We start from the raw sequence: 22,203 nt of genomic DNA on the forward strand, positions 1-22,203 counted from the left end.
GAGGAGGAGGAGGAGGAGAAGGAGGAAGACGAAGAGGAGGAGGAGGAGAAGGAAGAAGAGGAAGAGAAGGAAGAGAAGGAGGAGGAGGAGGAAAGGAGGAGGAGAAAGAGGAGGAGGAGGAGGAGGAGGCGGCGGCTCGCGGCGCTGGCTCGGCTGGCTCAGAGCGGAGCCGCTCGCTGGGCGCCGTCTGCGGGCACGGGAAAGGGACGCTCTTATGGGCATGAAACATTCGTCCCGCTGCCTGCTCCTCCGGAGGAAAATGGCGGAGAACGCCACCGAGAACGCCGAGGTAGGTAGCCAGCGGCGCCGCTTGGCCGTTTCTTCGCTCCCGGCTCCGGAGAGCCCGAGGCACCGCCGGGGAAGCCGCCGGCAAAGCGGCCAAAATCCGGCGTCTCGTCTCGTCTAGTCCCGGGCCGGCCTCGCTCTTCGGCTGCGCAAAGCGAGCAAGCAGGCAGCGGGCGGGATCCGGCGGCGGAGCTGTCCAGGGTGCTGAACCCAGAAGGACGCCTCTTGAATCCGAGCGCTGACTCGTATGTCTCTCTCTCTCTCTGTCTCTGTGTGTGTGTATGCGTGTGCGCGTGTCTTTTCTACCCCGCTGGATCCCACCTTTCGTAGCCCTTCCCGAAACTTAGCACCGGGGTTCAAGGAGTTTCTCTTGCCCTGCTTGTGGAGCGCGTTGCTTTGCCTTCTTCTTCTCCCGGCACTGGTGGCCTTGCCTGCTTCTCCCTCCCCACGACTTCAATGCAGGGAAGCTTTCTGAAGTCCCGTGAACTGAGGAAATGGGAGCAGAAGCATCTGGAGAAGCTAATTGAAGCAATACATCAAAAAAAGGGGGAAGAGAGGTGCTAATGGCTGCGAGGCAGCGGCTGTAGTAGAGGGAAGTTAAAAATAGCACCGGCGAGGCAGGTGGTGGCACATCTGTAATCCTTCGAGAGAGAGAGAGAGACAGAGAGAGAGAGAGAGAGAGAGAGAGAGAGAGAGAGAGAGAGAGAGAGAGAGAGAGAGAGAGAGAGAGAGAGAGAGAGAGAGAGAGAGAGAGAGAGAGAGAGAGAGCAGCGGTGGAAGAAATGTCATTGAGGTCTCGCGGTTCTGCAGGGATTTATTTGGTACACCGGGGTCTGCGGGGGTGGGGGTGGGAGCGAACCCCCTTTCCCCTAGCAGAAACGTATTGGTGGTTTTAATAAGATTGTCAGTTGGATGATGTATCGTGCTCCGATTCTTGGGTTTTGCTACTCTTTGGGAAGAATGATGCAAAGGAATATAATCTGCAACAGCTGGAGTGAAGTCTAGCCAATGTTGCATGCAAAGCTCTCAGTCTTGGGGCCGAGACCCTGTTGGGAACATGTTATTGCTCTTCCCCAAGCCAAAAGAAAACACACAATTGTAATCCTTATAAAGGTGACCCGGGGTGAATGCTTTTCTCATTCCCCCCCCCCCGCCTTAACATCTTTGTGATTCTTCCGCTGCTTCTTAACCCACACAAAACTTCCACTTCAGAAACGGAGATGCCACCCAGAAAGAAGGTATCTTTGATCTAACCGAAGCATAAAGGCACTGCCATCCGATCTATCTCGGATTTCACACGTGGCTACCAACTGTAGTTGGAAAATTGGGATTAAGGCGATTTTTAGGGGGCAAGGATTGCAGGTGATTTTTTTTTAATGCGTGCTTTTTTTAAAAAAGAAAGATAATCTCTTTAATTTGGATTATTATTAGAGGTCAGTTCAAATGTCAATGCCAATGCGGATTGTGACTATAACGAAAAGAATCCCATTGTCTTGGGCCAAGAATTGCCCCGAATGTAACAAAGTATGTGCCCCCCCCAGCTCTCCAAATTTAGCTCTTCTGTTTGCAGCCTTTCTGATTATAGATCTTGATTCTCTTAAGATTTGTCCGAACCAGAAACGGATACCAGCTTTTTAGCAGCCATGAATTGAGTGGAATCAAATTGTTGTTCGGTTCTGAACTCAATGCGAATCCTTTTTGATTAAATTCTGGTATCTTGAGAGCAGGGGTGGGTTCTACTTACCTTTACTACCGGTTCGCAACGGGGCCGCGCACTCTACTGCACAAGCGCAGAAGCATTTTGATGACGTCAGGAGTTGGTGGGCGGAGCCTCCCGCCAGTTTTACTACCGGTTCTATAGAACCGGGGCGAACCGGGGCCAACCCACCACTGCTTGAGAGGAGAAAGAACATTTTATTCTGGTTATGTTTTCTGAACCGTTACTTTCTGAATGCAGCACGATCATAAAGAGGAAGCCAGGAATTAAATATGTTTGCCTTGAAAATGAGTTAAGGGGGATAAGCTGGACTTTGGTGTTTTTTGGGGTTTGTTTTTTTTTACATCTGCTCCTTCATGTGATAGAAATTATAGCTCTATATTTTGAAAGAGTTCCTTTTATAGCAGAAGTGGTATTCAGCCGGTTCGGAACAGTTTGTGCGAACTGGTAGCGGCGACTGCCTACCTGCCCCAGCATAAAGATGTTCTATTTAGCCATGTTTTCGAGGCTGGGCACATGTGTGCAAGGCGCGTGCATGAGCGAGCAAAGTGGATGTGTGGGAGGCCGGGCGCATGCACAGAAGGAGTGCTCATGCATGAAGTGAGCGTGCACATGTGCGCAGGGCGAACCGGTGGTAAGCATTTCCAAAATGCACTGCTGTTCTGTAGCAAGGGTCCTCAACCCTCAGGCCAGAGACCGGTCCTGGTCCATGGCCTGTTAGTAAGTGGGCTGCACACCTGATCAGCTGGCGGGCGAGCAAAGCGTCATCTGTATTTGCAGATGTTTCACAGCACTACTAGCATCACAGTTTCAGCTCCACCTAAAATCATCCGGTATCAGATTCTCATAGGAGTATTTATTTATTTATTTATTTATTATTCAAATTTCTATACCGCCCTTCTCCTTTCGGAGTCAGGGTGGTGAACAGCCAAGATAAAAACATCTATACAAACATCACAGTTAAAAATAAAGTTAAAATAATTTATAAATTTGGCCCATAATTTAAAACTTGTCAATTAAAATCAATATTAAAATTTTAAAACTAAACCTAAAATCAAGACAGACCGGCTAACTGAAAAAAATAAGTTTTTAGGGCCCGACGAAAAATCCGGAGGTCGGAGATCATTCGTATCTCTGGGGGTAGATTGTTCCATAGGGTAGGTGCCACCACAGAGAAGGCTCTCCTCCTGGGGGTCGTCAGCCGGCATTGTCTGGCCGACGGCACCCTGAGGAGGCCCTCTCTGTGGGAGCGAACTGGCCGGTGGGAGGCAATTGGTGGCAGAAGGCAGTCCCGTAAGTACCCCGGCCCTAAGCCATGGAGTGCTTTAAAGGTGATCACCAACACCTTGAAGCACACCCGGAAGTCCACCGGAAGCCAATGCAGCTCGCGCAGGAGAGGAGTCACATGGGAGCGCCCCGTCGCTCCCATAATCCCCCGCGCAGCCGCATTCTGCACCAGTTGGAGCCTCCGGGTGTACCCCAAGGGGAGCCCCATGTAGAGAGCGTTACAATAGTCCAGACGAGAAGTGACGAGTGCTTGAGTGACCGTGCGTAGGGAGTCCCGGTCCAGAAAGGGGCGCAACTGGCGTATCAGGCGAACCTGACAAAAAGCCCCCCTGGCCACGGCGGTCAGTATGAACCCCACCCTTACCCCGTAAACTGGGCATGCACGGTCCTCCTCCCCCACCCCCATGGTCCATGGAAAAATTGTCTTCCACGAAACCGGTCCCCGGTGCCCCAAAAAAGTTGGGGACTGCTGGCCTGTAGGATACTCAGAAGGGAAGGAGGAGCAGCTGGAAAGCTACAGACCATCTGACCATGGGGTGTCGAACTCAAGGACCACAGGGTGCTTAGATCTGGCTCTCAGGGCCAGCCTGGAACCAGCAAAGGACTGGCCTGCAGTGTCTCTGCCAGTGAAAATGGAGCTCGGGCAGAGGTGGAATTCACTTACCTTCCCTACCGGTTCCCAAATGTGAGTGTGCAAGTGCCACCTTCCACGCATGCTCAGACTTCCACGCATGTTCTTTGTTTGCATGTGTGCCTCCCATGCATGCACACAGCCTCCAAAGCATGGCTAAATAGGACGGCATTATGTCTGAGCGGGTGGGCATGGCTTTCCACAGTCGGCACTACCGGTTCGTCTGAATCGAACAGAACCGGCTGAATCCCACCACTGAGGAAGGAAGGACAGGAGGGAGGGAGAGAGGAAGGAAGGAAGGAGATTATAATGAAAGTGAGGGAGGGTCTCAGAGAAGTCCTGCCTTAGTACTTGACCACCACAGGTGCCCCCCCCCCACCCCCGAGCTGGGCATGCCCACCATGGACATGCCGCTCCCCCCCCAGCCCTCCGAGGTCAAATGTAACCCTGATGCGGCCCTCAATGAAATCGAGTTTGACATTCCCTGATCCAGTATTAGCAAGTTACAAGATAGAGCAAGTTGCCAAGCAGGAGATACTGAGAAGATACTACTGTTGCCAGGATGAGTTTGTCGAGAATACCTTGTGCCTTCCTAATATGACCTCTTTTTTGGTCCCGTGTGTTTCGACTGGGTTAACCAATGGAAAGCTGTGGATAAATATATATTTTGATTGCAGAGAAGCATTTGAGGGAATCTCTCGTGACATCCTTCTGGGACAGGTGGCTAAATATGGGCCCGAAGGTACAGCGCGGAGTAAATTCGCAACTGGTTGAACAATCGCACCCAAAGTCGGTAGAGATTCTCCGTCATCCTTCAGGTCATGGTTGTCCTAAAGGTGCTTTTTTTCAGGAGGCAACTGGACTTCCTTTTGTTTTTTGATGGTCATGTGACAATTCTTTAGGATTTAGCAGAGGTACTCATCTACCAGGCTTTTAACTGCTTGCAGAGAGCTGTATCGGTCTACCCATTTGTTCTTGGAGCGTTCCGGTCTACCCATTTGTTCTTGGAGCGTTCCGGTCTACCCATTTGTTCTTGGAGGCACCAGTCTACCCTATTTGTTTTTGGAGGCACCGGTCTACCCCATTTGTTCTTGGAGGCACTGGTCTACCGCCACACTGCCTTTTAACACTGATCAGCTGTAGGGCGGCCCTTTGAAGCCCCGCGGCGAGAGTTTAAACAGTTTTTTTTCCTTCTAGCAGATCAGCTGGGACTCGGGAGGCAGCAAATAGATTAGGGTTGGGGCCAAATAAAAGGTAAGAATAGCGTGGGGGGAGGGTGGGAGCACCCAGCTCCCGAACAAAGAGAACCGGTTCAGTGACATCATATCGTCACCGCTACTGGCTCAGCTGAATTGGGGCGAACCGGGAGGAACCCATCACTGGTCTGAGGGAATAAAAACCCTCAAATCCATAGGGATGGTTTTGGAAAGGCCTGGTTGGAGGAGATGCATGGGGGATGGTGGGGAGGAGACCTAGGATTCTAGTCAACCACGAGCATAATCACAAGCAAGCTACGTGACGCGGTAGCATAAAAAGCCATTGCATTACTGGCTGCATTTGCAAAGGCATCTTGTCTGATCATGAGAGGGAATGGTTCCACCAGAGGTGGGATTCAGCCAGTTCGGGTGAGCCGGTAGCAGAGATTGTGGGTGAAGGTGCCCCTGCATGCGAAGCCTGTGTGCGTGGCGAACTGGTGGTAACAACATTGGAAACCCACCGCTGGGTTCTCGCTCTGTGTAGCGAGAATACAGGTGGTCCTCAAGTTACGACCACAACTGAGCCCAACATTTATGTTGCTATAAGTGAAACATTTGTTAAGTGAGTTTGTACCACCCATTGTACGACTTTTCTTGCCAGAATGTTGTTGATAAGTGAATCCCGGCATTTGTTAAGTTAGGGACGAGGGTTGTTCAACGGATCTGGATTCCCCATTGACTTGGTTTGTCAGAAGGTCACAAAAGGGGATCAAGTGACCCTGCCCCCCCTCCCACTCCCGGGACACTGCAACCGTCATAAATACGAGTCGGTTGTCCAAGCATCTGAATTTTGATCACGTGTGACCGTGGGGATGCTGCAACGGTCGTAAGTGTGAAAAACGGTCACGAGTCACACATTTTCCAGTGCCGTCGTAACTTTGAACGGTTGCTAAATGAACTGTGATGGGCAACAATGCTCACTTCTGGGAACTGCGCTTTAAAAGGAACTCGAAAAACCTGGGACAGAAAAAAAAGAAAAAAAGAGCCTTGGTAGTACAGTGGTTTAAAGCACCCTGTTATTAACACAGCTGCCTGCAATTACTCCAAGTTCAAATCTCACCAGGCTCAAGATTGACTCAGCCTTCCATCCTTTCTAAGGTAGGTAAATTGAGGACCCAGTTTGTGGGGGGCAATAAGCTGACTTTGTATAAAATATACAAAAGTATGAAGGCTATTGCTTAACACATTGTAAGCCGCCCTGAGTCTCCGGAGAAGGGCAGCATATAAATCAAATTAAAATTAAAAAAAAAAATTAAAAATTAAACTGAGAATCCAAAGTGGAGGAATGGTGAAAGTTACTCCTATTTAAAGGCAAATGAGGAGGCCAGAGGGAGTTTCTAGATTGGTCTACACAGGGGGTATCCAACTCGATTTCATTGAGGGCCGCATCAAGTTTGTGTTTGGCCTGGGGGGGGAGGGCTGGGGTGGGCATGGCCAGGGTGGGCGTGGCTAGCTCAACGTCACTTGTGTCGGGGGCCCGAGTGCTCTACCAGCGAAAAAGGGGTCCTGAGCTCCATTTTCGGCTGTGACGGACTCCTGCAATGCTCTACCAACGAAAACGGAGCACGCAGCCCTCCCGAGCTCCATTTTCGCTGGCAGAGGCACTACAGGCTGGTCTTTTGTTGTTTCCAGGATGGTCCCGCAGGCCAGATCTAAGCACTCTGTGGGCCAGATCCACCCCCAGGGCCTTGATTTTGACACCACTGGTCTACAAAGACTGTCTGATGCAACAGGGACAAGCTTGGTCTTGGTCAAGACGGAGAGAAGAAAAAGAGAGAAGGTTAAAAAGAGAAGGAAGGAGGTTTAAGTTGGGTATAAGGAAGACCTTCCTGAATTGGCAAGGTGCTGAGTAGGCCAAAGATCTGGTGAAGAAGACAATGGGTTGCCCTCACGGGGGGTTTATGACCCCGGGCTGGAGATCCACCTGTTAGGTATAATTTAGTGGACCCCAGCACTGAGCAAAGGGTGGAGTAGATGATCTCTAAGAGCCTTCCCTGCCCATCGCACTTTCTATGATTCTAAGATTCTTCCCTTAGCCTTTGAATTTGAATAAGGAAATGGAAGGAATGTTAACCATACATTATGTCACTCAAAAGGGGACGTGGTGGCTCAGTGGTTAAGACGATGAGCTTGTCGATCGAAAGGTCGGCAGTTCAGCGGTTCGAATCCCTAGTGCCGTGTAACGGGGTGAGCTCCCATGACTTGTCCCAGCTTCTGCCAACCTAGCAGTTCGAAAGCACGTAAAAAGTGCAAATAGAAAAATAGGGACCACCTTTGGTGGGAAGGTAACAGCGTTCCGTGCGCCTTTGGCATCGAGTCATGCCGGCTACATGACCATGGAGACGTCTTCGGACAGCGCTGGCTCTTCGGCTTTGAAACGGAGATGAGCACCGGCCCCTAGAGTCGGGAACAACTAGCACATATCTGCGAGGGGAACCTTCCCCTTTCCCTTGTCACTCAAGAACTGTTTTCATGCATTTCCCCCACTTTCCCCCCTTATTTCTCTTCTCGCTTGTTTTTTTTAAAAAACAACAACTGCACATTTACATTTGGAAAGCGAGTTTTGTCAGATGCTTTTGTTGGGATTCACCTCTGGTTGTCTGTAAGCACTAATTCACTGTCCAAATTCCAGAGGTGTGGTAGATAGGACCACTCAGGGGTGGGCTTCAAAATTTTTAGCAAGGGGTTCTCTGCCTGGTTGCTGGGTAGGCGTGGCCTAGTTGGCCTCCTGCACCATGGCAGGGGGGAATATTTTTGCCCTCCCCAGGCTCCGGGGGGCTTTCTTGAGCCTCTGGGAGGGCGAAAACGGCCTCCCCAGGCTCCGGAGGCACTCTGGAGGCCAGAAACGGGCCCGAACTTCCAGTAGGCCCATTTGTCGCCCTCCCCTGAGCCTCCATGCATGCCAGTGGTGGGATTCAAGTAATTTAGTAACCGGTTTCTCTGCCCTAATGATTTCTTCCAACAACCAATTTGCCAAACTGCTCAGAAGTTAACAACTGGTTCTCCCGAAGTGGTGCGAACTGGCTGAATCCCACCACTGATGCACATCCTGAACTTACCTGCATCCAAAACGGGCCACCTGGGGACTCCTGGGTGGGGAGGGGTGGGGTGGACAGGGCCAGCCAGGAATGGGATTTGAGGGTTCTCTGAACTGCACAGAGAGAACCTAGCTAGGTTCTCCCGAACCCCTGCGAACCCCCAGCAGCCCACCTCTGGCCGAGAGAGAGAGAGAGAGAGAGAGGAGAGAGAGAGGAGAGAGAGAGAGAGAGGAGAGAGAAGGGAGAGAAAGAAAGAGAGAGGAGAGAGAGGAGAGAGAGAGGAGAGGAGAGAAGAGAGAGAGAAAGGAAAGAGAGGAGGAGAGAGAGAGGGAGAGAGAGGAGAGAGAGAGAGAGAGGAGAGAGAAGAGAGAGAAAGAAAGAGAGAGAAAGAGCGAGAGGATGAGAGAGAGAGAGAGGAGAGAGAAGAGAGAGAAAGAGAGAGAGGAGAGAGAAGAGAGAGAAAGAAAGAGAGGAGAAAGGGAGAGAGAGAGGAGAGAGAGAAGAGAGAGAAAGAAAGAGAGGAGAGAGAGAGGAGAGAGAGAAAGAAAGAGAGAGAGAGAGAGAGAGAAAGAGAGAGGAGAGAGAAGAGAGAGAAAGAAAGAGAGGAGAGAGAGAGAAGAGAGAAAGAGAGAGAGAGAGAGAGAAAGGAGAGAGAGAGAGAGAGAGAGAGAGGGGGGGAGAGAGAGAGGGAGAGAGACCTGAATCTGTTAGATTGCCCTACCCCTTAGATTACTCATCTCTGTCCATCGGAGTCAATCGGAATAAGAATGTGGGTTTGGAAAGTGGCGTCATTCTTTGCACCCCACCTGGGTGCTTTTGAAAATAGGTTTCAGGCTATTTATAAACTGCAAAAAAAAAAAAAAAAAAAAAGCTGGAACAAAGAGGTCATTTCATTTAGGGGTGAACCTGCCAGTTCTTCTTTCTATTTGCAAGTTGTATCGCTTCGCTTGGTTGCTATGGTGCTTTTCTTTTTTTCTTTCCCCCCAACCTTTCGAAAGAGCTTGAAATGCCCACTCTTACTATTTTTGACACATGATACCGATTTTCTTCAGCCTCACATTTATAACCATAACATTTAGGAAACAAAATCGCATTTGCTGACATTCAAGAATGTTAAAAGCGGGGATGCCGAGCCACCGAGAGATCCAGAATAGATTTTCAGCATTCTGTCTTCAGTCACGTAAAGGCATCCTTCAGCCTAACCCAACTGTGGGGAGACCGGAGCCAAAAGTTAAGAGTGAGGGACATCAAAAAGATTGGTCATACCAGAAAGAATAGCTATTAGAGAAATCAGGATGGAAGCTCCTTGTGGGAATGGCCAGTGTCTCTCTAAATATGGCCTTCTTGTTTGCAAGTTGAAGTGTGCAGGCTAACTGCCAAAATATATCTCTAGGCATGGAAGGTGTCAGAGTCTGTAGCTATCCAGCCAGCACACAAGTAAATAATTCAGCAGGATTCATTTATGGAAGAAACATAGAATAGAATAGAATAGAATAGAATAGAATAGAATAGAATAGAATAGAATAGAATGGAATGGAATGGAATGGAATGGAATGGAATGGAATGGAATGGAAGGGAAGGGAAGGGAAGGGAAGGGAAGGGAAGGGAAGGGAAGGGAAGGGAAGGGAAGGGAAGGGAAGGGGAGGGGAGGGGAGGGAAGGGAAAGGAATATAGAATAGAATGGAATGGAATGGAATGGAATGGAATGGAATGGAATGGAGTGGAGTGGAGTGGAGTGGAGTGGAGTGGAGTGGAGTGGAGTGGAAGGGAAGGGAAGAGAAGAGAAGAGAAGAGAAGAGAAGAGAAGAGAAGAGAAGAGAAGAGAAGAGAAGAGAAGAGAAGAGAAGAGAAGAGAAGAGAAGAGGAGATAGAATGGAAGGGAAGGGGAGGGAAGGGGAGGGAAGGGAAGGGAATATAGAATAGAATGGAATGGAATGGAATGGAATGGAATGGAGTGGAGTGGAAGGGAAGAGGAGAGGAGAGGAGAGGAGAGGAGAGGAGAGGAGAAGAGAAGAGAAGAGAAGAGAAGAGAAGAGAAGAGAAGAGAAGAGAAGAGAAGAGAAGAGAAGAGAAGAGAAGATAGAATGGAATGGAATGGAATGGAATGGAATGGAATGGAATGGAATGGAATGGAATGGAATAACAGAGTTGGAAGGGACCTTGGAGGTCTTCTAGTCCAATCCCCTGCTTAGGCAGGAAACCCTGCACCACTTCAGACAAATGGTTATCCAACATCTTCTTCAAAACTTCCAGTGTTCGAGCATTGACAACTTCTGGAGGCAAGTTGTTCCACTGGTTAATTGCTCTCATCGTCAGGAAATTTCTCCTTAGTTCTAAGTTGCTTCTCTCCTTGATTAGTTTCCACCCATTGCTTCTTGTCCTGCCCTCAGGGGCTTTGGAGAATAGCTTGACTCCCACTTCTTTGTGGCAGCCCCTGAGATATTGGAACACTGCTATCATGTCTCCCCTAGTCCTTCTTTTCATTAAACTAGACATACCCAATTCCTGCAACCGTTCTTCATATGTTTTAGCCTCCAGTCCTCTAATCATCTTTGTGGCTCCTCTCTGCACTCTTTCTAGAGTCTCCACATCTTTTTTATGTTGTGGCGACCAAAACTGGATGCAGGATTTCAAGTATATATACAATAATATAAAAGATGATGCATGTATACCATACCCATGCAGCTCTTGCAACGTGGTAGAGAGAAGAAGTAGCAAGGACAAGGACAAGAAGTAGAAGCAAGGACACTCAAGCAAAGACAAACAAACTCCTATATAAAACAGAACAGTTAAGCTAAGCCACGCTCAGCTCTGAGCCGTCTCACATGGCTCACAACAAATCCTGTGTCTCAGTCACCAAAGAGTTCCCATTGGCTGACTTGTTGTTCTGGCTATTCCAGTTCATACATTCTTATACGCTGACAGAAGGTACGTCCTCAGAAATTGGGCTGAGAACTGAGGAAACTTCTTCTCCTAGTCATAAAACAAGGATAGCCTCCTAAACTTCTTTTGGGATCTGATTTGCAAAAAGCCCAGGGATGCAGAATTCAACTTTGTCTGCGGCCATCTGCACTCGGTCACTTTATCTTCTGCAAGGACACTTTGAGGCCAGAGAAGAGCATCAAAGATGATTAGGAGACTGGAGGATAAAACATAGGAAGAATGGTTACAGGAATTAGGCATGTCTAGTTTAATGAAAAGAAGGACTAGGGGCAGGGGTGAAATGCTCCCGGTTCGGACCAGCTCGGGCGAGTAGGTAGCGATGATGGCCAGTGGTTCGGAGAACCGGCAGCAATGGCAGCTGGAGGCTCCGCCACCCGTCCCACTCCCCGGAGTTGGGGAATGCACCATTCCCCGACTCCGGTCTTGCCGCGGAGCCGCTGCCTGCTTGCCCTTCGCCACGTGACTCCATCCACCCACCCCATTCCCTGGAGTCAGAGAATGCACCATTCTCCGACTCCTACTGCTCACCTTTCTCCCGCGGCTGGCTGCCAGGGAAGGCAAGCGCCCGAAAGATACTGGAGTCGCTCACTCTCCTTCTTGAATGAGCCGCTCTGTTCCATGCGCCGGCTGCGCCAGCGCACACCATTTATTTAATTCAGCGGCAGGTTGGGTGTGCACTGGCGCAGCCAGCACATGGACCAGAGCGGCTCATTCAAGAAGGAGAGTGAGCGACTCCGGTATCTTTCGGGCGCTTGCCTTCCCTGACAGCCAGCCGCGGGAGAAAGGTGAGCAGTAGGATTTGGGGAATGGTGCATTCCCCGACTCCGGGGAATGGGGCAGGTGGGCGGAGCCATGGGAGAAAGGTAAGGACCCGCCGGCAGAATAGAAATTAATTTTTTTTCCCCTACCGGTTCTGTGGGCGTGGCTTGATGGGAGGGGGTCTTGTGACTGAGTGGGCGTGGCTGTGAGTGACATCGAGTTGGCCAAGCCCACTCAGTCACAGGACACCCCCCCACCAAGCCATGCCCACAGAACCGGTAGGGAAAAAATTTAGATTTCACCCCTGACTAGGGGGTGACATGGTAACGGTGTTCCAATATTTGAAGGACTGCCACAAAGAAGAGGGAGTCAAGTGAGAAATTTCCTGACAATGAGAACAATTAATCAGTGGAACGGGTTGCCTCCAGAAATTTGTGAATGCTCCAACACTGGAAGCTTTTAAAGAAAAGATTGGACAGCTATGTTCTGTCCCCATCTCACACACGCACCCCCACAGACAGGCAACAGTTAAAGAACTCAGCCGACAACAGTTTATCCAGTATCAGAATTGGCAACAACCCAGTGGCTGGTGGCCAGGTATTCTTTACTCACGAGGGGGGAGTTTCTCCCTTCGTCCGGGAACAAAGCCAATACACAGTAATCAACAAAGTCCAGTAAATACAAAGAAGGTCGTCCGATATCCGTTTTTTGCTTGTCACAGAGCTGAACCGGCCACCACACCCTCTTTTATACCCTGTGGGGTGTGGTCCAGTGACTCAGCCTAATCCCTGGCACGCCTCTTCTGCTGCTGCACGCGCTTATCTCTGCGACACTGCCGAGGGTCCAGCCAAGACTCATCTTCCTCATTACTGTCCACCTGTGGCTGCATGGACGTGCTTGGCCCCGGCCCTATCTCTTGCCCTTTGGCGGACACCAAAGGCATTGCCAGAGAGGAGGGTCCTGTAGAGGGAGGCCTTGGCAACTCCTCTCCTTCACTCTCGGAGTCCTCTCCTGCCGATGACACAGGCTCAGGTAACGGAGCCACAACAAGCTATTTGTCTGGAATGGTATAATGGTATGGGCAGTGATGGCTAACCTTTTTGCCGTCGCGTGCCAAAAGCGGGGAGAACACATGTGTGTGTGTCATGCGCATGCGTGCTCACACCCATAAGTCAATGCCCTCCCCCCGCTTTTGGCACGTGATGGCAAGGTGGGCCCAGTAGGCCTGTTTTTTTTGCCCTCCCCAGGCTCCAGAGGCTTTTTTAGGAGCCCAGGGAAGGTGAAAATGGACTTCCCCACCTCCTGGAGGCCCTCTGGAGGCTCAAATGACTGTTTCCCGCCTTCCAGTGGGACCGTAAGGCCTGTTTTTCGCTGTCCCCAGGCTCCAGAGCCTTTGTAGGAGCCTGGGGAGGGCAAAAAACGGGTATAGGGTCTCCTGCTTGAACAGGGGGTTGGACTAAAAGATCTCCAAGTTCTCTTCCAACTCTGTTATTCTGTTATTCCCCCAATGAGAGAAATGGGAACAGCAGAGAAAGAGCTGTGAAGTTCTAGAAATACAGGAACGGGAAAGGATGAAAATTTGCATTTTTCAAGATCGATCGAGGGGGATGAATCTCAATAGATCCATTTTGCTGGCTGCAGCCTTTGTTCTTTCCAGATTCGTGTTTCTCTCTGCTTCTCTCTGTTCTTCTTACGGCTCCTCTGATATTTGAGCTTGGAGGGCTACAAAATCAGCTTACTTATGATTTGGCTTCGGGATTATCCCGTCTTCATCAAAACAGAACCCTGACCTTCATTACCGCTTGCCTCTTGGTGAAAAATGGGACATCTGGACTTTGGGGCAGGGCAAATGGCCAACCATAACACAAGTTTACTGAATCACAAACAGGATAACAAATCCCAGGGACCTTTCTCCAGCTATCGTATCCCGAGACCTTTTCACATGGGGGAAATTATTATTATTACTGGAGGCAGAAAATACCCTGCTTCTCTAAAAATAAGACTCAACCAGAAAATAAGTCCTAGCATGATTTTTCAGGATGCTTGTAATATAAGCCCTACCCCAGTGGTGAAATCCAAATATTTTTACTACTGGTACTGTGGGTATGGCTTAGTGGGCGTGGTATGACTTGTGGGCGTGGTATGACTTGTGGGCGTGGTATGACTTGTGCGTGTGGCCTGGTGGGCGTGGCAGGGAAAGGCTATTGCAAAATCTCCATTCCCACGCCACTCCAGGTGAAGGATACTGCAAAATCCCCATTACCTCCCCACTCCAGGGGAAGGATACTGCAAAATCCTCATTCCCTCCCTACTCCTGGGGGGAAGGCTATTGCAAAATCTCCATTCCCACTGCACTCCAGGGGAAGGATACTGCAAAATCCCCATTCCCACCCCACTCCAGGGGAAGGATACTGCAAAATCCCCATTCCCACTCCACTCTGGGGCCAGGCAGAGGTGGTATCTGCCAGTTCTCCGAACTGCTCAAAATTTCTGCTACCGGTTCTCCAGAACCTGTCAGAACCTGCTGGATTTCACCCGTGCCCTACCCCCATAATAAACCCCAGTTAAGATTGTCAGCTAGATGGATGCATTTAGTACCGTATTTCCCCCCCAAAAATAAGACCTAACCAGAAAATAAGCCCTAATGCGTCTTTTGGAGCAAAAATTAATATAAGACCCGGTCTTATTTTCGGAGAAACATGGGTAGCCCACTTTCCTTCAAAATAGGTGCAATCCCTCAAACTAATGTTTAGGGATCATATGCTCAATTCAACACCTTAATTCTCCCACCTCTCCACCTAAGACTGCTGGAAATCCAAGATTAGATTGAAAAGAATCTTAAATCTCTTGTAAGGGGATTCTTTAATAGGTTCTCATTCTTGGAAACATTCCAACAGAGGATAATGTCTATGTTGTATTTGCACAGAAAGGTCTAATTACTATGTTGTGACTCGCGAGGGGAAGGAAGAATATTACCTAGCAACCAGAAAAAGGCAGTTTAGTTGAAACCCATGTGTTACCTTTTTAAAATAGATCGGCGGGTAAATATGGCAACAAGTCTACCCTTTCAACCTCCCGTGTTTTCTTCTAGCCAAAGCCCAACGATAAACTTCCATTTTGATATTCATGCTTGATCACTTCCAAAAGCTAAGATTAAAAAGTTGTGTTAACGGGTTGTCGTTCCCCCATCACCACCCGAGATGAATGTTTTGCTGTTGTAAACAGTGTTGGAATTCAATTTTTTTTACGACCGGTTTCGTGGGTGTGGCTTGGTGGGTGTGGTGTGGTCTGGCTTGGTGGGCGTTGGTTGGTGGGCGTGGTAGGGGAAGGATATTGCAAAATCTTCATTCCCTCCTAACTCCTGGGGGAAGGATATTGCAAAATCTCCATTCCCTCCCCACTCCAGGGGAAGGATATTGCAAAATCTCCATTCCCTCCCCACTCCTGGGGGAAGGATATTGCAAAATCTCCATCCCCTCCTCACTCCTGGGGAAAGGATATTGCAAAATCTCCATTCCCTCCTCACTCCTGGGGGAAGGATATTGCAAAATCCCCATTCCCTACCCATTCCTGAGGGAAGGATATTGCAAAATCTCCATTCCCTTCTCACTCCTGAGGGAAGGATATTGCAAAATCTCCATTCCCTCTCTACTCCTGGGGGAAGGATATTGCAAAATCTCCATTTCCTCCTCACTCCTGGGGAAAGGATATTGCAAAATCTCCATTCCCTCCTCACTCCTGGGGGAAGGATATTGCAAAATCCCCATTCCCTCTCTACTCCTGGGGGAAGGATATTGCAAAATCTCCATCCCCTCCTCACTCCTGGGGAAAGGATATTGCAAAATCTCCATTCCCTCCTCACTCCTGGGGGAAGGATATTGCAAAATCCCCATTCCCTACCCATTCCTGAGGGAAGGATATTGCAAAATCTCCATTCCCTTCTCACTCCTGAGGGAAGGATATTGCAAAATCTCCATTCCCTCTCTACTCCTGGGGGAAGGATATTGCAAAATCTCCATTTCCTCCTCACTCCTGGGGAAAGGATATTGCAAAATCTCCATTCCCTCCTCACTCCTGGGGGAAGGATATTGCAAAATCCCCATTCCCTCCCCACTCCTGGGGGAAGGATACTGCAAAATCCCCATTCCCTCCCCACTCCTGGGGCCAGCCAGAGGTAGTATTTGCCGGTTCTCCGAACTACTCAAAATTTCCGCTACCGGTTCTCCAGAACCTGTCAGAACCTGCTGAATAGCACCTCTGGTTGTAAATTGGCAGTGTGGGTCAGTGGTGGGTTTCAAAAATTTTTACTACTGGTTCTGTGGGTGTGGCTTGGTGGGTGTGGCAGGGGAAGGGTACTGTAAAATCTCCATTCCCACCAGGGGTGGGTTCCACTTACCTTTACTACCAGTTTGCAGCGTGGCCACGCTTGTGCGCGCACTCTTCTGCACAAACGTTTTGATGACGTTGGGGTCAGTGGGCGGAGCCTCCCACCGGTTTTACTACCAGTTCTATAGAACTGGTGCGAACCAGGGGCAACCCACCACTGATTCCCACCCCAATCCAGGGGAAGGTTACTGCAAAATCCCCATTTCGTCCCAATCAGCTGGGACTTGGGAGGCAGAGAATAGATGGGGGAGAGGCCAGTCAGAATTTTTCCTACCGGTTCTCTGAACTACTCAGAATTTCCGCTACCAGTTCGCCAGAACTGGTCAGAACCTGCTGAAACTCACCTCTGGTGTGGGTTCATGACTTGAACTCTCGATTTGAAGTCCAATGTAATTTTGCTGCCAAATATGGGGATTTAGAACAGATTTCTCTAGCCGGTCAGCTCCGAGTGACCTGAGGGAAGAAACCAGGAGCAAAATTAATGAATGACCATCACTAAGGAGCGATTAACTGCGTGTTTGGCAAAAAGGGGGCAAGCAGGGTAGGGCTTCCCCGGGGAAGGGAGTTTGTGTTGGATCAATTGACAAAAAGCGAATGTTATGCAATCAACTCAGGTTGATGGAGAGATTTTTAATCTCTCATTTCCTAAATGGGGAAAAAACAAGTGCTAACTGAGGACAAGGACTACTTAATCTGTGCCAATATCTCGGATTTTGTGCTTAGGTGTTTTTTTTTTTTTTGTTTCTCTGATACATTTTTTTTCCCCCTGTAACAAACCCAATAATTACAACCGATCCCGTTATAAGGCTGCTATAGCTACAAATACAGCTAATTGTACAGGTATTCCTCAACTTACAACCGTTCATTTAGTGCAGGTGTCAGCAACCTGTGGCTCCGGAGCCGCATGTGGCTCTTTGGCCCTGTGCTGCGGCTCCATGTCAAGTGATCCCACCAGTGGCTGGCCACGCCCCTTTCCCTCCCCTTCCAGTCACTCCTTGCCTGGTCTGAGAAGGTAAGGGCGATGGCGGGGGATGGAGAAGTGGCCAGAGCAGAGACAGAGAGATACAGAGAGAGTGGGAAAGAGACAGACACAGAGAGATACAGAGAGAGAGGGGGAGAGAAACCGACACAGAGAGATACAGAGAGAGAAGGGGGAGAGGGAGAGAGGGGGGAGGGAGGGAGAGAGAGATGTCAAGCAATCACATGCATGCGCTCCCATTTGTAGGGAAAGTAAGTGAATACCAGCCCTGGGCAGGAGACTCTACACAGCAAGAAATATCTCTGTGTAATCATAAAATCAATTTTGGTGGCACCTTTTCTAACACAGTTTTTTGCATTTAAAAAAAAACATAAACATTTGGCTCTCCTCCTACAGGTTTTATCAATTTCATGGTGATACAGAATCCTGTCTTCTGCTCAGCCCTCTTCTGGCTTCAGATAAAATTGTGAGGTCCCTTGAAAAATCTAGCTTAGGAAAACTGGAGACGCCACAAAAAAAAAAAATCTCTCTCCGGGTTTTGAGATCCACAGCAAGGAGTTAGATTCACAGTTAGATTCAAACTCCTTCTGTCTCTTCTTTATTCGAGAAGAGAGAGCAACTCCAGGTGAGGAGGATGGCTCTGCAAATTGTTGTCCATAAATTATCTCAGGGCCTTCATTATGCTCCAGAGAGAGCAAACATCTGGCCAGCTGGAATCCTGCCCACCTCGCTTCATCATGTGCACAAAATTTATAGGGCTGGTGTAGTTTGACTCAGAGGTGGATTTCAGCAGGTTCTGACCAGTTCTGGGGAACCGGTAGTGGAAATTTTGAGTAGTTCGGAGAACCGGTAGTAAAAATTCTGACTGGTCCTGTCCCCATCTATTCTCTGCCTCCCGAGTCCCAACTGATCGGGAGGAAATGGAGATATTTATTTATTTATTTATTTATTTATTTATTTATTTATTTATTTATTTATTTAATTTGTATACCTCCCTTCTCCCAGAGGGGACTCAGGGCGGTGAACAGCCAAAATTAAAAAACATACAAATACAAAAGTTAAGATAATTAAAAAGAATTAAATCATTAGCTTCCCAATTTAAAACCCCCAAGTCCATAAAATTTAAAATCCCAATTAAGAACCATTTAGGCTAGGCCGGCTTGGTGGAATAAATAAGTCTTCAGGGCGTTACGGAAGGTCCGGAGGTCCGGGATCAGTCGTATTCCAGGAGGCAGCTCGTTCCACAGGGCAGGTGCCCCCACAGAGAAGGCTCTCCCACTGGGGGCCACCAGCCGACATCGCCTGACCGACGGCACCCTGAGGAGGCCCTCTCTGTGAGAGCGTATTGGCCGGTGGGAGGTTATCGGTAGCAGCAGGCGGTCTCGCAAATATCCTGGCCCTAAGCCATGGAGCGCTTTAAAGATGAGAACCAACACCTTAAAGCACACCCGGAAGACCACCGGGAGCCAATGCAGCTCGCGCAGGAGAGGTGTTACATGGGAGCGCCACGTCGCTCCCATAATTTTACCGTATCCTTCCCCTGGAGTGGGGTGGGAATGGAGATTTTGCAGTGTCCTTTCCCTGCCACGCCCACCAAGCTATGCCCACCAAGCCACGCCCACCAAGCCACGCCCACAGAACCAGTTAGTAAAAAAATTTGAAACCCACAACTGGTTTGACTCCTTCATATCAAACATTTCTTGAGCATTCTCCTAGTGGAGGTACAGGGACCTCAAGACAGAAAGCCGAACAAGCTGCATGTAGTAATTAGTAAGCAAGACCGTACCTGGAATATTGCATTCAGGTTTGGTCACCAGATTGTAAAAAAAAAGACGTTGAGACTCTGGAAAGAAGGCAGGGAAGTGCAACAAAGACGATTAAGAGCTTGGAGACCAAACTATATGAAGAACGGTGGCAGGAATTGGGTATGGCTAGTCTAGGGAAAAGAAGGGCTAAGGGGGTGACGTAATATCAGTGTTCCAATATTTGAGGGGCTACCACAAGGAGAGAACCTTGTGTAGGAATTAGGTATGTCTAGTTCAGGGGTCGGCAACCTTAAACACTCAGAGAACCACAAAGGTCCTAACCAGAAGCCCCCCATTCAATTCTGGAGCCAACCAGAAGTCCGGTTCCCCCACCATAGAGTCTCCTCCTAGTATGGCATCCTTTTTCCTCTGCCGACCGGAAATCCAGTTCCCCCACCATAGAGTCTCCTCCTAGTATGGCATCCTTTTTCCTCTGCTGACCGGAAGTCCGGTTCCCCCACCGTAGAGTCTCCTCCTAGTATGGCATCCTTTTTCCTCTGCCGACCGGAAATCCAGTTCCCCCACCATAGAGTCTCCTCCTAGCATGACATCTTTTTTCCTCTGCTGACCGGAAGTCCGGTTCCCCCACCGTAGAGTCTCCTCCTAGCGCGGCGTCTTTTTTCCTCTATCTGTCCTAACCAAAAGCCCTACCAAATGTGGAGCTGACCAGCGACAGAGAGCCCCAGTAGAGGGATGAAAGAGCCACATGCGGCTCCAGAGCTGCGGGTTGCTGATCCCTGGTCTCGTTTAATGAAAAGAAGAGTTAAGGATGATATGATAGCGGGGTTCCAATATTTGAGGGGCTGCCACAAAGACGAGGGGGTCAACCTGTGTTCCAAAGCACCGGAAGGCAGGACAGGAAGCAATGGATGGGAACTAACCAAGGAGAGAAGCAACCTAGAACTAAGAAATTTCCTAACAGTGAGGACAATCAACCAGTGGAAGAGCTTGCCTTCAGAAGTTGTGAATGCTCCATCACTGGAGGTTTTTAAAAAGAGGCTGGACAGCCACTTGTCTGAAATGGTTTAGGGTTTCCTACTTGATCAGTGGGTTGGACTAGACGACCTCCAAGATCCCTTCCAACCAGAAGTGAAATCTATTTACCTTCTCTACCGGTTCGGAAGTGCGCGTGCCAACGTCACGTCCAATTTTTTTTTTTTTTAAGAAAAAAGTTTTTTATTTTATGAACAAACAAATATACAATATATAATCAATCATTCATTGTATCGTCTAAGTACATCTTTTCATTTCATTTAATGTAACATTTCCCTCACATTTACTTATCTGTTAATACATTTATCTGTCTCTCCGTTTCATATCCTAACCCAACCTTCAACCCCCCCTCCCCACCCCCCACCCCCGACTTCCCAGAGCAAAAACGGGGTATAACATTTAACAAACATATGCTAAAATATTCTAACTTACTGCGAAATCCAAAACTCCCTCACACACTTTAACTCCCTTTTTACAAATTATTCATCAACCTTCCTTTTATAAATTCTGAAAATTCATTAAATTAAATTCTTTCTTCCTAAGTATAAAAGCCTTTTTCTTAGCATGTAATCCAATAACTTTTAGAGTTTTAGAAACATTAACAAACACTGATAAGTTTCATTCAAACCCTCAAACACCATTCTTTTTCAACATTTAAAATACTAAAATCTCATATTAAACGTTCTAAAAATCTCTTAATACATCAATAAAATATTCTTACTTCGTTTCCGTCACGTTCAATTTTTGACCCTCTGTGCATGCGCATGCACAGAGTGTCAAAAACGGATTACTTCCTGGTTAAAACCAGGAAGTAACGACGTCCGGGCAGGTGGGTGGAGTCTCGTGCTGCTGCCGCTACCAGTTCGCCGAACCAAGCGCTGCCACCACTACCGATTCGCACGAACCGGACAACACCGGCAGGATTTCACCCCTGCTTCCAACTCTGTTCGTTCTGTCATTCTGTTATTTATTTATTCATTGAATTTATCTCGTTTTGCCCTTCATATTTTCACGGCTGTTTTAGCTACCACTCTTGCAGCCCAAACCAGATCGTTGTTTTCTGTTTTAGATATTGGCAAAGACCTATTTATTGTTTGCTTGGACGGTGCCCAAGAAAACTTTCCTTGGGAAAGAGGATGGTTTGAGCCAGCTCCCGAGAAAGATGTCATACTTGAGGTCCCGGAAATGCAAGAGAGATATAAAAGCTATTAAAGATGCTGTTAACAACCATAATGGACCATTTTCTTGGTCAGTGATTTAAAGGATTCTCCATTTGAGCGAAGCTGTATAAACCCTAGGAGAGTGGTCAGATTTTCTGGCAGGCTTTAGCGAGAGAGGTAGTCTGAGAGTGAATGTCCCAAGATATCTGGGAGATTACAGATAGTCCTTGATTTACAATAATAGTTCATTTAGTCAGTTGCCAAGGCTCTGAATTTTTGATCACATGACTGTGGGGAATGCTACAATGGTCGTAAAGTGTGAAAAATGGTCATTAAGCCACTTGTCAGGCTTCGATGCTATCTCAGAATAAATGAACTTCCAAACTGCCAATCCTTAAGGAAATTTTCTCTTTATTCGAGTACAGCAACCGGATCATGACTTTGCGCGGTCAGTACTGACCTTTGCCCCCCAATCCCTCCCTTTCCGATCCCCAATTCTCTGCTTCTCATTGGCTATCTCCCAAGTCACTCTCCTGATTCCTTTTCCTGTCAGTTCACAGGAATGTTTCCCCCTCCCTCTTCATCTCCAAGGCGATCGAAAGTTCAAAGGGATTTAGCAGGCAAAAGTTCAAGCTTTATCCTCCCTTTTTTATGTCAGCGCTGAGACGCTGACACCACTTTTTTCAGTTCCGTTTGAAGTTAACGACGGTCACACAATCCAAATTCAAACTCTTGACAACTGATTCATATTTATGACAGTCGCAGTGTCCCGGATTCACCCTTTGGTGACCTTCTGACCAGCAGACTCACTTTATAACGCTGTTACTAACTCTACAACTGCAATGACTCATTTAATCGCTGTGGCAAGAACGGCTGTAAAATGGGCCAAAGCTCGCTTAACTTAAGAGCCGTGGTGGCGCAGCGGTTGGAATGCAGGATTGCAGGCTGACTCTGCCGACTGCCA

General features: G+C 48.4%; 1 protein-coding gene across 1 annotated transcript in view; it reads left to right on the forward strand.

Moving 5' to 3' along the window:
- Positions 1–214: 214 nt before the first annotated feature.
- PRMT8 (protein arginine methyltransferase 8) overlaps positions 215–22,203 on the forward strand; it is a 76,066-nt gene continuing 54,077 nt past the window's right edge. The window contains exon 1 of the mRNA XM_070946601.1: positions 215–289. Within this exon, the coding sequence (XP_070802702.1) occupies positions 215–289 (75 nt within the window). The remainder of the gene's footprint in view (positions 290–22,203) is intronic.

The sequence above is a fragment of the Pituophis catenifer genome, unplaced genomic scaffold (genome assembly GCF_029215685.1).
Source record: "Pituophis catenifer annectens isolate HBS135680 unplaced genomic scaffold, rPitCat1.0.hap2 SCAF_7, whole genome shotgun sequence".
Lineage (NCBI taxonomy): Eukaryota > Metazoa > Chordata > Lepidosauria > Squamata > Colubridae > Pituophis > Pituophis catenifer.